The sequence below is a fragment of the Grampus griseus genome, assembly GCF_964374135.1.
Source record: "Grampus griseus genome assembly, chromosome: 3".
Classification (NCBI taxonomy): Eukaryota; Metazoa; Chordata; class Mammalia; order Artiodactyla; family Delphinidae; genus Grampus; species Grampus griseus.
In genome coordinates this window covers 40207487-40221734 of record NC_139019.1, presented here as the reverse complement: position 1 = coordinate 40221734, position 14248 = coordinate 40207487, and the positions used below count along the sequence as shown (strand labels likewise).

The window sequence follows — 14248 nt, the reverse complement described above, 5'->3', positions numbered from 1 at the left end:
CTGCTTGGTAGGCGCACGGCAGAGTGCATTCAAGGTCATTTATTTGGACTCAGTGATCTTCGTCATCCCTTCTAACTCTGAGATTCTAAAGCTCCTCTGTGTAATGTGATGTCCAGCCCTGCTGAATGAACTAACTGCAGATTTGAACCCACTCATTGCAGGTCTATATGTCCCTCTGGAATTACTCTATCAAGTAAACTCTCGGAACCTCCACAGGACCATTCAAAGTGCACATTAATCAGGGCACTGGAGCATAATAGACATATGATGCCCTTTCACCATTATTTTTAAACAGTTGTGAATAATTATGGAATATATAAGTTATTTTTAGCAGAAAACTGTTAAGCATAATAACTGGTGGATGCCAGTTAAGATAGGGAAATGGTAGAAGGTGTAGGGTCACATATTCAAGGGAAACGTTAAGCATCCTGAGTGAAGGTTTGAATGTGTGGGTTTGGGAGCACAAAGGAGCCGGATTCAAACCCTGCTTCTGTTATTTACTAGATGAATGACCCCAGATAAATGTCTGAGCTTCCTTCATCTATTGATAGAAGAATTATTATGCTTGCCTCACAGGGTTGCAGTAAGAATTAAATGGCATAAGAACATGTGAAGCACTGAGCATGGCATGTAGAAGGCTCTCATAAAATGCTAGGTGTTCTCATTAAGGGACAGAAACAATACAAAAGGTGGAGCCATAGCCAGCAAGGGTCCTTGGTGTTTAAGGCCCCTTAAGCATGGAGAAAGCACACTGAAGTGTTTCCTGTATATAATTAAATTGTGTTCATTGGTTATCCCAGATAAGCTTACCTTATGAATCAGGGGACTATCTCCATCTTCCCTGATATTTTATCTTTGATTATTGACCGGGACACATTTTAATCTCTCAGCATTTGGATTCACACAGTAAGCACTCTTATCTGACTTAATTATATATCGATAAGAGCAGGGCACTGTAATCTGTATAACTCACTGGGCTTTTCATAAGGACATCTCTAAACTCGACAGCAAAAGCTTTTAGGAATCAACAGCTTCAGGTCCCCACAGTGAAGGATCTGTGGAGAACCTTGATAGATTAGCCCTGACTGTTCCATAGTTCAAAGTCAAACTGTTGGATTGGTCAGGCCTACAAACTGGGCGATCACAGTTTATATATACAAAAGGATAATTTACAAAGATAGTAGCATTCAGAAGATGCATAATTTAAGACAAAACTCTTTTGGAGAATGATATTTGTAATTATTAGCTAAAGTGATGCCATCATGTGGCAAAAGCAAAAATCGCATGCACTCAGAGCCAATTCTAAGAGTAGCAATCTTGGACTGATTTTAATTCATTCATTTTGATAATTGAATTAATGGATTTTCATTAATTTATTTTCATTTACATTATTGTTATTTCAAATATTTTACAGAGTGAAACTTTATTACTGTCATTTAGTTGGATGACTTCAAATGCATGTAATTCAGATGTGCATAAAATGTGTATAAAAGTGCATAAGATATGTAAAATGATTAAATGGACTCCTGAAGCTAAGTGAAACGTGAGGAAGTCCGGACTTGGATAATGTTAACTGAGCATTAGATTGCTTTGCTATTTTTAGAACTCTGTTAAATAATTTGATTCCCTGAGTAAAAATAAATATATAGAGTGCTAAAAGAATTGACCAGCATTAAAAATATAAAGGCAAGGTCTTGTCAGTATGGCAGGCTGAGTGCATGCAAATGTAAAGAAAAGTGAGAAAGATACAGCTGAGGAGGTTTAGATTGGGCGTCAGAAACCTGGAGCTGGAGAAAATGGTGTGTGGGAATGAGAACAGAGAGAAAAACTAGAGTTTTAAATTAAAATATATACTTAGAAAGTTGACCCCTGAATTCCCAGCCACCACACCCTCTGTATGCACAGAACTCCAGGCAGCCAGACTGTCATGCCCCAAGAAACAAACTGGAATATATTGATACCTCTCTGGCTTTTATACCAAAATGGTATGGAAAAACCCTCTTCTTCTGGTTAAGATTAACATGGGCAAGATTTATCCTTCCAATTGAAACAGCTAAAAAACAGGACAAAACATATGAAACAACAGTTCTCAGGACACTAAAGCAGAGAAAACTAAAAAGCAGACAGAGGCAAAAAAACAAACAAAGAAACATTAGGTAAAGAGGAAGAAAGGTAAAGTAACAAGCAAAAATAAAAACAAGACGCTGTAGAGAAATGTCTTTAAAGTACCTAAAGAAAAATAACTATCAACCTAGAATTAGGTTGGATATAGTGTTCTATATGTTAATGAGATCAAATTGATTAACTTGTATCCAAATCATCTCTATGCTTACTGATCTTTGTCTGCTCGTTTGTCTATTAGTTGATAGACTTGTGTTCATAGACGTTGGTTAATATCCTCAACTATGATTGTGGATTTATCTACCTTTGCTTTAATTCTGTCAATATTTGTTTTATGTATTTTGAAGCCATGTTTATGATATACACTAATTTAGGGCTGTTGTACCTTCTTCTTGAATTGACCTTTTTATTATGATGTATTATCCTTCAGTTCTTACACTTCGTGCCCTGTATTTTGTTCTATGTGAATATAGTCACATCAGGTTTCTTCTAGTTAGTGTTTTATTTTTGATTTGCCTGTTCTCTTCTTGAGCTCTATTTCCTTGTGCCAGGGTGTGGAGAACACCCTCAAAGAGAAAGCTGGAATTAAAGTGAGGCTCACCACATGTGCTTTCCTTCCCTCAAGGACCTTAGCCCTTTCTATCTAGTGCCTGTAGAGAGCTGTTTAATGTGGCTGAATTCTCTTTCACTCCATTCTTTTTTCCTTACTTTATAAGTGACACTGCAAGGATCAGCAAATATGGCCTGAGGGACAAAGTGGCCCATCTCCAGTTTTTACAAATCATTTTATTGAAACAAGCCCTACTCATTCACTTACATATTATCACCGGCTGCACGACAACAGAGTTGAGCAGCTGTAATGGAGATCATATGGTTGGAATGTCTAAATATTTACTATCTGGCTCTTTACAGAAAAAGTTTGTTGACCCCTGAGGTACAGAGAAGGAAAAATTATGTGTAGCCTGAGGGCATGGGGTGGGGTGTCAGTTAGGGCTGGAAGAGATTTTTCTCAGCTAGGCCTGCCTGCAACCTTCATTGGCCAGAACAGGCTCTGTTCTCTCTTCTGGGGCTTTATTAAAGGTCTTCAGCCGGGTTTACTTCATAATGCCAGGGGTGTCCTCTTTACATCTAGGGGTAAACTCGGGCTTCAGATCATCCTCAACTTCTACCTGGATTTGGGCCTCTGGAACTTTTGTTACTTTTAAGGAAATGCAGCCCCGCTTGTGCTCTTGCCGGGTATTCAGGCGTCAGTCATTTCTACTCTCATACTGCTGACAGGTGTGTGAAAAGTGAATTGGCTCCCTTCTTGAGCGCCTTTAAGACGAGGAGGACTTTTCCTGGCCTGTCTACCAAGGACTCTGGGCTCAGCCTCTCCCTGCACCTGCAGCTGCCTCAGATCTCTTTTTTATTTCTGAGGGCGTGGGTCTTCCAATTCTATAGGTTTCTGCTTCACCAAATCCCTTTTGGTAATGTTTTTCAGATTTTTGTTTCCCTCAGCCCCCTCTCTTAATGACTCCAGAAAGTGAGTTCTAGGAGCTGTCCTAGAGCCCATACCGCGCTCCTTAAGGGAGCTTTGCTTTTCATTGGTTATCAACCCTTATTGGGGGCATTTTTCTCTGTTTTTTAACCAATTTGTTGTGTATGTCTTAGATTTTACAGTAATGAAACTTTGAGATCTGGTTTTCCTCTACCATCTGAAACTGGGAGATTCTATATTGGTTTCAGAATATGGTCGGTAAAGAACATATTTGCAAAAAGCTCTTTTGTATCTAATTTCTTTCCACTTGTAAGGTGAAGGATTTGCAATTGGAATAATTAACCACAAGGGGGAGTGTTTCTTTTGATTTTCATTTCCTTCAATAAAACTAACAAATACATATAGTTTATGCTGGGTTTTATGTTTGTGACCAGTGAATAAAACTACACCAGTAGAGGGGTTCCCTGGTGGCGCAGTGGTTGAGCGTTAGCCCGCCGATGCGGGGGACGCGGGTTCGTGCCTCCGTCTGGGAGGATCCCACATGCCTCGGAGCAGCAGGGCCTGTGAGCCATGGCCACTGAGCCTGCGTGTCCGGAGCCTGTGCTCCGCAACGGGAGAGGCCACAACAGTGAGAGGCCTGCGTACCGCAAAAAAAAAAAAAAAAAAAAAAAAAATTACACGAGTAGAATGTGATATTTTGTAAATAATTCTATCCAATCACAAAGCCTAATCAACAATTTTTTTGTACACCTACAAGGTGCAAGGCTCTCCGCTAGGCTGTTAGTAGATGCTACAATCGGTCTTTACAAGCCAGATATATAGAAAGGAGCTTGAAATATTGGGTGATTTGTTAAAATGAGCAATTCCAGTTGGGTTTATGTTGAACTAATAATTTACACAATAACTACTGCATCATCTTTTTTTTTTTTTTTTTTTTTTTTTTGCGGTACGCGGGCCTCTCACTGTTGTGGCCTCTCCTGTTGTGGAGCCCAGGCTCCGGACGCGCAGGCTCAGCGGCCATGGCTCACGGGCCCAGCCGCTCCGCGGCATGTGGGATCTTCCCGGACCGGGGCACGAACCCGTGTCCCCTGCATCGGCAGGCGGACTCTCAACCACTGCGCCACCAGGGAAGCCCGCATCATCTATTTTTAATGAGAAATTCAAATACCACCAAAAATATCTTAAAGATATGAGTCAAATGTCTACAGATCTCCTACCACACAGTTCAAACTTCCTCATAGAGAAATATTTTCACTTTCCAGAAATTCTGCTACACTTAATAAAAAGGTAAATGTGGACTGAGATTTGAAAATCTATTTCCTCTATTTTTTTAACATAGCATACAGGCTTCAACTTGCTTAAAGTCACTGAAGCTAAGTAGCATTTCATGGAGAGCTCCTGATAATGGGCCCAAACATATGACAAGTTACCTGGGGCTAGATACCATTTAATAGCTGAAAATGATGACAGAAAATATTTGAGCAAAATAAGGAATTTATTATCTTGCATAAGTGAAGTGTCCAGGGATGAGGCTTTGTTGGCTTCCTTTTCAGAACTGTTTGAGCTCAGGCTCCTCAAAAATGGCTCCAAGCAGATGCAGTCATATCTGAAAAAGCGTGTGTGTGTGTGTGTGTGTGTGTGTGTGTGTGTGTGTGTGTGTGTCTTGCTAATGAAAGTGGAATAAAATCCAAACTGGCTTTCAGGACCTCCCAGGTTCTATATGTTCAGATTCCCTTTAATCTCTTAAAAATCATCCCACCAAGCTCTCTCCCTTATATTTCAGACACACTAGCCTCTCTTCTATTCTTCAAATGTGCTGAGTCTTTTCCTACCCCGAAGCCAGGTTGCCTCTGTCCAGAATGCTCTTCCCCCAGCACTGCACAGGCTGGCTCCTCTGCTGCTTCAGGTCTCAGCTCAGCTCAATGTTCATTCCCTCCTGATCCTAACGAATGTGCACTCTGCTCCTCCCCTTCTCATTTCCTTCATATCACTCATCATAAACTACCCTTATTTGTTTTCTTACATATAGTCTGTCTTCCTAACTAGAAAGCAAGCTCCGTGATGCAAGGACTTTATTTTTATAGTTCACAGTGTATCCCCAGTGCTTAAATAACAATAAACACTCAATAAATATTTATAGAATAAACATATTACTTTTTAAAAATGTCTTTATTGGAGTATAATTGCTATAAATGTTGTTTTAGTTTCTGCTGTATAACAAAGTGAGTCAGCTATACATACACATATATCCCCGTAACCCCATGCTCTTGACCCTCCCTCCCACCCTCCCTATCCCACACCTCTAGGTGGTCACAGAGCAGTGAGCAGATCTCCCTCTGCTATGCGGCTGCTTCTCACTAGCTATCTATTTTACATTTGGTAGTGTATATATGTCCATGCCACTCTCTCACTTCGTCCCAGCTTACACTTCCCCCTCCCCGTGTGCTGAGCTCCATTCTCCCTGTCTGCATCTTTATTTCTGTCCTGCCTCTAGGTCCATCAGAACCATTTTGTTTTTTCTTTTACATTCCATATATATTTGTTAGCATACGGTATTTGGTTTTCTCTTTCTGACTTACCTTACTCTGTATGACAGACTCTAGGTCCATCCACCTCACTACAAAAAACTCAATTGCGTTTCTTTTCATGGCTGAGTAATATTCCATTGCATATATGTGCCACATCTTCTTTATCCATTCGTCTGTCAATGGACACTTAGGGTATTTCCATGTCCTGGCTATCATAAATAGTGCTGCAATGAACATTGTGGTACATGACTCTTTGAATTATGGTTTTCTCAGGGTATATGCCCAGTAGTGGGATTGCTGGGTCATGTGGTAGTTCTATTTGTAGTTTTTTAAGGAACCTCCATACTGTTCTCCATAGTGGCTGTATGAATTTAGATTCCCACCAACGGTGCAAGATGGTTCCCTTTTCTCCACACCCTCTCCAGCATTTATTGTTTGTAGATTTCTTGATGATGGCCATTCTGACTGGTGTGAGGTGATACCTCATTGTAGTTTTGATTTGCATTTCACTAATGATTAGTGATGCTGAGCATCCTTTCATGTGTTTGTTGGCAATCTGTATATCTTCTTTGGAGAAATGTCTATTTAGGTCTTCTGCCCATTGTTGGATTGGGTTGTTTGGTTTTTTGATATTGAGCTGCATGAGCTGCTTGTATATTTTGGAGATTAATCCTTTGTCAGTTGCTTCATTTGCAAATATTTTCTCCCATTCTGAGGGTTGTCTTTTCATCTTGTTTATGATTTCCTTTGCTGTGCAAAAGCATTTAAGTTTCATTAGGTCCCATTTGTTTATTTTTGTTTTTATTTCCATTTCTCTAGGAGGTGAGTCAAAAAGGATCTTGCTGTGATTTATGTCAAAGAGTGTTCTACCTATGTTTTCCTCTAAGAGCTTTATAGTGTCTGGCCTTACTTTTAGGTCTCTAATCCATTTTGAGTTTATTTTTGTGTATGGTGTTAGGGAGTGTTCTAATCTCATACTTTTACATGTAGCTGTCCAGTTTTCCCAGCACCACTTATTGAAGAGGCTGTCTTTTCTCCACTGTATATTCTTGCCTCCTTTCTCAAAGATAAGGTGACCATATGTGTGTGGGTTTATCTCTGGACTTTCTATCCTGTTCCATTGATCTATATTTCTGTTTTTGTGCCAGAACTGTACTGTCTTGATTACTGTAGCTTTGTAGTATAGTCTGAAGTCAGGGAGCCTGATTCCGCCAGCTCCGTTTTTCTTTCTCAAGATTGCTTTGGCTATTAGGGGTCTTTTGTGTTTCCATACAAATTGTGAATTTTTTTGTTCTAGTTCTGTGAAAAATGCCATTGGTAGTTTGATAGGGATTGCATTGAATCTGTAGATTGCTTTAGGTAGTATAGTCATTTTCACAATGTTGATTCTTCCAATCCAAGAACATGGTACATCTCTCCATCTGTTTGTATCATCTTTAATTTCTTTCATCAGTGTTTTATAGTTTTCTGCATACAGGTCTTTTGTCTCCTTAGGTAGGTTTATTCCTAGGTATTTTATTCTTTTTGTTGCAGTGGTAAATGGGAGTGTTTCCTTAATTTCTCTTTCAGATTTTTCATCATTACTCTATAGGAATGCCAGAGATTTCTGTGCATTAATTTTTTATCCTGCTACTTTACCAAATTCATTGATTAGCTCTAGTAGTTTTCTGGTAGCATCTTTAGGATTCTGCAAAAAAAACATGTCATCTGCAAACAGTGACAGTTTTACTTCTTTTTTTCTAATTTGGATTCCTTTAATTTCTTTTTCTTCTCTGATTGCTGTGGCTAAAACTTCCAAAACTATGTTGATAGTAGTGGTGAGAGTGGGCAACCTTGTCTTGTTCCTGATCTTAGTGGAATTTTTCACCATTGGGAACGATGTTGGCTTTGGGTTTGTCATATAATGACCTTTTTTATGTCGAGGTAGGTTCTCTCTATGCCTACTTTTTGGAGAGTTTTTGTCATAAATTGGTGTTGAATTTTGTTGAAAGCTTTTTCTGCATCTGTTGATATTGTAGTATGTTTTTTATCCTTCAATTTGTTAATATGGTGTATCACATTGATTGATTGCATATATTGAAGAATCCTTGCATTCCTGGGATAAACCCCACTTGATCATGGTATATGATCCTTTTAATGTGTGTTGGATTCTGTTTGCTAGTATTTTGTTGAGGATTTTTGCATCTATGTTCATCAGTGATCTTGGCCTGTAGTTTTCTTTTTTTGTGACATCTTTCTCTGGTTTTGGTGTCAGGGTAATGGTGGCCTCAATATATTTTAAAAATCAAAGAAATTTACAAGAGGAAGCAAAATATTTTTTTATATTATCCACAGTTCTACCACCCAGATACAGTAACTGTTGTTATTTGGTGAATGTTATTCCATCCCTTTTCTTTGGGCATTAAAGTTATATATATATAATATATATGTAATGCAATTATACTATATACACTTCTTCTTTTCAAATTTTACTCTAATTTCACTTTTATTTTTACTTTTAGTTTATTTACAACAAAATAACTCAAGTGAAACTGAAGGAAGTAATAATCATCAGATTATCTACTCACAAGACACAGTCACCCCTAAAATACCCTTCTAAACTTAACAAGACTGTGAGAACTATTAAGAGGCTTGAACCAATGTTTTGTTAACTACATGTTCCAATTTGGGGCCGTTTCTATTATTATTTTTTTAATATTGTGATGTCACTTACATTTTATTCCATAACCATAATCCCACAATTGTTTTTGTTTTATATTTAAAGGGATTAAAATCTCACCTCCAGTTTTTGTTTTTGTTTTTGTTTTTGTTTTTTACCATTAACTTCCTTATCACTGAGTTTTAAAGTTTGATTACCCTCTTGATTGACTGGATTTTTGCTGAAGGAGATTTTTAAAAAAGAGCTCTTGGTTATTGTATTTTTGAGTTTTTGTGGGTTTAGGAATGTCAGTTTGCCCTTTGTCAACACCAGCTTGGCTGTATGTAATAATTTGGGTCATGCTTTTGCTCTCAGCCTTTTTAAGATATTTCACACCACCATCTTCTGGCATCACATGTTTCAGACAAGTCTAAGTTCGTTGTCATCATTCCCCTGTTTTTCTGTCTGGATGGGAAGAAAATTCTTTATCCTTGACAACTTTGCCAGAACATACATTCGTGTTAGTCCTTGTCAATTTCTTCTGCCGTGGGCTACTACTTGATATCTCCAGCCTCATTTCCCACTACTTCCTTGCAGGGGGCTTGCCCACCTTGCCAACTTTTTGCCCTTCTGTGACCTCGTTATGCTGCTTTAATATTCTTCTGGCTTGGCACAGGCTAGTAAAATTCCCTCATCCCTACCCTCCACCCTGCTGTTTGCTGCCGCTCTTTCCAGCAGATTTAGCTCAAGCAACTCTCTCCTCAATGAGGACTTCCAGAGCACACTCCTCAGGTGACCGGCCACTCTCCCCTTCCACCCCTATGAAATGTAACATGTACCCCTAGTATTACATTTGGTGCACTGATCTACCATCACTGGTTTATGACTGTCTCACATCCAGGACTGTGAGCTCCAAGGGGAGTGCCACCTAGTTTATACCCACATAACTATGCAATTTAAAAGAGTTTATCTTTTTTCGCAAAGGGTTTGCCGCCAGGATACAGGTGTCGTGAAAACCACCGCTAAACCTAAGCAAAAATGGGAAAGGAGAAGACGCACATCAACATCGTTGTCATCGGAAACGTAGATTTGGGCAAGTCCACCACTACTGGCCATCTGATCTACAAATGTGGTGGGATCGACGAGAGAACCATTGAAAAGTTCGAGAAGGAGGCTGCCGAGATGGGGAAGGGCTCCTTCAAGTACGCCTGGGTCTTGGACAAACTGAAAGCTGAACGAGAGCATGGTATCACCATTGATATCTCCCTATGGAAGTTCAAGAGCAGCAAGTACTATGTGACCATCATTGATGCCCCAGGACACAGAGACTTCATCAAAAACATGATTACAGGCACATCCCAGGCTGACTGTGCTGTCCTGATTGTTGCTGCTGGTGTTGGTGAATTTGAAGCAGGTATTTCCAAGAATGGGCAGACCCGTGAGCATGCCCTTCTGGCCTACACTCTGGGTGTGAAACAGCTAATTGTTGGAGTTAACAAAATGGATTCCACCGAGCCACCCTACAGCCAGAAGAGATACGAGGAAATTGTAAAGGAAGTCGGCACCTACATTAAGAAAGTTGGCTACAACCCTGACACAGTAGCATTTGTGCCAGTTTCTGGCTGGAACGGTGAAAACATGCTGGAGCCAAGTGCTAACGTGCCGTGGTTCAAGGGATGGAGAGTCACCCGTAAGGATGGCAATGCCAGTGGAAGCACGCTGCTTGAAGCTCTGGATTGCATCCTGCCACCAACTCACCCAACTGACAGACCCTTGCGTTTGCCACTCCAGGACGTCTACAAAATTGGTGGTATTGGCACTGTCCCTGTGGGCCGAGTGGAGACTGGTGTTCTCAAACCTGGCATGGTGGTCACCTTTGCTCCAGTCAACGTGACAACTGAAGTGAAGTCTGTTGAAATGCACCATGAAGCTTTGAGTGAGGCCCTTCCTGGGGACAGTGTGGGCTTCAATGTCAAGAACGTGTCTGTCAAAGATGTTCGTCGTGGCAATGTGGCTGGTGACAGCAAAAATGACCCACCGATGGAAGCAGCTGGCTTCACAGCTCAGGTGATTATCTTGAACCATCCAGGCCAAGTCAGTGCTGGCTATGCACCTGTGCTAGATTGTCACACAGCTCACGTTGCCTGCACGTTTGCTGAGCTGAAGGAGAAGATTGATCGTCGTTCTGGGAAAAAGCTGGAAGATGACCCCAAATTCTTGAAATCTGGTGATGCTGCCATCGTTAATATGGTTCCTGGCAAACCCTTGTGTGTTGAGAGCTTCTCTGACTATCCTCCTCTGGGCCACTTTGCTGTTCATGACATGAGACAGACGGTTGCTGTGGGTGTCATCAAAGCAGTGGACAAGAAGGCAGCCGGAGCTGGCAAGGTCACCAAGTCTGCCCAGAAAGCTCAGAAGGCTAAATGAATATTATCCCCAATACCTGCCACCCCAGTCTTAATCAGTGGTGGAAGAATGGTCTCAGAGCTGTTTGTCTCAATTGGCCATTTAAGTTTAATAGCAAAAGACTGGTTAATGATAACAATGCATCGTAAAACCTTCAAAAGGAAAGGAGAATGTGTTGTGGACCATTTGTCTTGTGTGTGGCAGTTTTAAGTTATTAGTTTTTAAAATCAGTACTTTTTAATGGAAACAACTTGACCAAAAATCTGTCACAGAATTTGAGACCCATTAAAAAAGTTTAATGAGGAAAAAATAAATAAATAAAAGAGTTTATGTTGGTAAAATATTGGAGATTTTAGATCAGGAGTCCCCAACCCCTGGACCATGGACCAGTACTGGTCCGTGGCCTGTTAGGAACCGGGCCGCACAGCAGGAGGTGAGCAGCGGGCGAGCTGATAGAAGAAAGCTTCATGTGTATTCACAGCCGCTCCCCATCACTCGCATTACTGCCTGAGCTCCACCTCCTGTCAGATGAGCAGCAGAATTAGATTCTCATAGGAGCGCAAATCCTACTGTGAACTGCACATGTGAGGGATCTAGGTTGCGAGCTCCTTATGAGAATCTAACGCCTGATGATCTGAGGTGGAGCTGAGGTAATGATGCTAGTGCTGGGGAGCGGCTGCAAACACAGATTATCATCAGCAGAGAGGTTTGACTGCACAGAGACCATAATAAATCAACTGCTTGCAGACTCACATCAAAACCCTATCAGTGAGTGGCAAGCGACGACAATTAAGCTGCATCTGGTGGCAGGCTTTAAGTCAGAATCCGACACTTATTTTAGTCTGCGCTTGGCCCGCCCATTATTTTATTTACCACTTCCATCTGCGCCTCTTTCCGGCACTGCACACTTGTCTCAGTCACAGTTTTGGTAAGCCCACAAGCTAACCCTACCCAAAATGTGTAAAAAACAAACATCACTGGAGAGCTTCTTTGAAAAGGGGGAAAGACCCAATGATGACACAGCAGAAGACTCTAAGACTGCCAACAAAAAGAAAGCTGCATTTAAAAGAAAATACCAAGAGTCCTACGTAAATTACAGGTTCATTGCCACAGGTGATTCACATTCTCCAAGCCAGCTTTGTATAATATGTGGCGACTGGCTATCCAAGGAAGCCGTGAAACCTTCAAAACTGCTTCACCACGTGGAGGTCAAGCATCCTGCATTAAAAGACAAGCCTGTGGAGTTTTTCAAAAAGAAAAAAAGCGTGAACACAAATAACAGAAGGAATTATTGAAGTAACAGAAGGAATTATTGAAGTTCATCAAATGTGTCTGCCCTGAAAGCATCATTCTTAGTGGCTAACCGCATTGCTAAAGCTAAGAAGCCCTTTACTATTGGTGAAGAGTTGATCCTGCCTGCTGCTAAGGACATCTGTTGTGAACTTTTAGGATAGGCTGCAGTTCAAAAGATGACACGTATTCCTCTTCTGGCTAGCACCGTAACTAGATGAATTGATGAAATAGCAGAGGATATTGAGGCACAATTGTTAGGATTAATGAGTCACTGTGGTACACAGTCCAGGTTGACAAGTCTACTGATGTTGACAACAAGGCAACAATGCTTGTTTTTGTGTAATCTATTTTTCAGGAGGATGTGCATGAGGATATGTTATGTGTACTTTTGTTGCCAACACCACAGCTGTAGAACTATTCAAGTCTTTGAATGATTACATATCAGGAAAACTGAATTGGTCATTTTGTGTCCGTATATGCATGGACGGAGCTGCTGCCATGACTTCACGGCCTTCTGGTTTCACTACTCGGGTCAAAGAGGTCGCTTCTGAATGTGAGTCTATGCACTGTGTCATCCACAGAGAAATGCTGGCTAGCTGGAAAATGTCACCTGAACTTAACAACGTTTTGCAGGATGTGATTAAAATTATGAACCACATTAAAGTACATGCCCTTAACTCATGTCTGTTCATGCAGCTCTGTGAGGAGAAGGACGCAGAGCACACACGTCTTCTCTTATACACAGAAGTGAGATGGCTTTCTAGAGGTAGATCACTGGCCAGAGTTTCTGAGTTATGAGAGCCACTCCAGAGATTTCTTTTAGAAAAACAGTCACCCCTGGCAGCACATTTCAGTGACACAGATGGGTCGCAAAACTTGCTTAGTTGTGTGACACATTCAACCTGCTCAACAAACTCAACCTGTCACTTCAGGGGAGAACAACAACTGTGTTCAAATCAGCAGATAACGTGGCTGCATTCAAAGCCAAACTGGAATTATGGGGGCGATGAGTGAACATTGGGATTTTTGACATGTCTCAAACATTAGCGGAGATTTTGAGAGACTGATCCAGGGCCTTCTTTCTCCCAGCTGGTGCGTGATCACTCTTCTCAGCTTTCAAGAGTTTGAGCATTACTTCCCAACCACAAAAGACCCCCGAACTGGGAAGGAATGGATCTGAGACCCATTTGTGAATAAGCCAGGTGAATCAACTTTGTCCGTGCTAGAAGAGGATCAGCTGCTTGAGATCGCAAATGACGGTGCCCTTAAAATTATGTTTGAGACAACTTCAAATCTCCATACGCTGTGGATTAAAGTCAAGGTGGAATATCCTGAGATTGCCACAAAAGCACTGAAAAGCCTGCTTGCATTTCCAACATCCTGTCTTTGTGAAGCAGGGTTTTCTGCAGTGACAGCAACGAAAACGAGATCACAGAGGAGACTGGACATTAGCAACACACTTGGGGTGTCACTGTCTCCCATCACCCCCAGATGGGACCATCTAGTTGCAGGAAAACAAGCTCAGGACTCCCACTGATTCTGCATTATGGTGAGTTGTATAATTATTTCATTATATATTACAATGTAATAATAATAGAAATAAAGTACACAATGAATGCAATGCACTTGAATCATCCTGAAACCACCGCCACACCCCTTCCGTGGAAAAATTGTCTTCTACAAAACTGGCCCCTGGTGCCAAAAATGTTGGGGACCACTGTTTTAGATGGCGTGTGGACAAATTACTAAGCAGGCAAAGTGTAAATGTGATACAGTTCGAGTGCT

The 14248-nt window shown here is 41.0% G+C and overlaps 1 protein-coding gene across 1 annotated transcript; it reads left to right on the top strand.

Moving 5' to 3' along the window:
* The first annotated feature begins 9753 nt into the window (after positions 1–9753).
* LOC309821061 (elongation factor 1-alpha 1-like) lies at positions 9754–11493 on the top strand. Its single transcript, XM_082652157.1, has one exon. It carries the CDS (start codon positions 9803–9805, stop codon positions 11189–11191), a length of 1389 nt encoding a protein of 462 aa, XP_082508283.1. The 5' UTR covers positions 9754–9802; the 3' UTR covers positions 11192–11493.
* The last annotated feature ends 2755 nt before the right edge of the window (positions 11494–14248 follow it).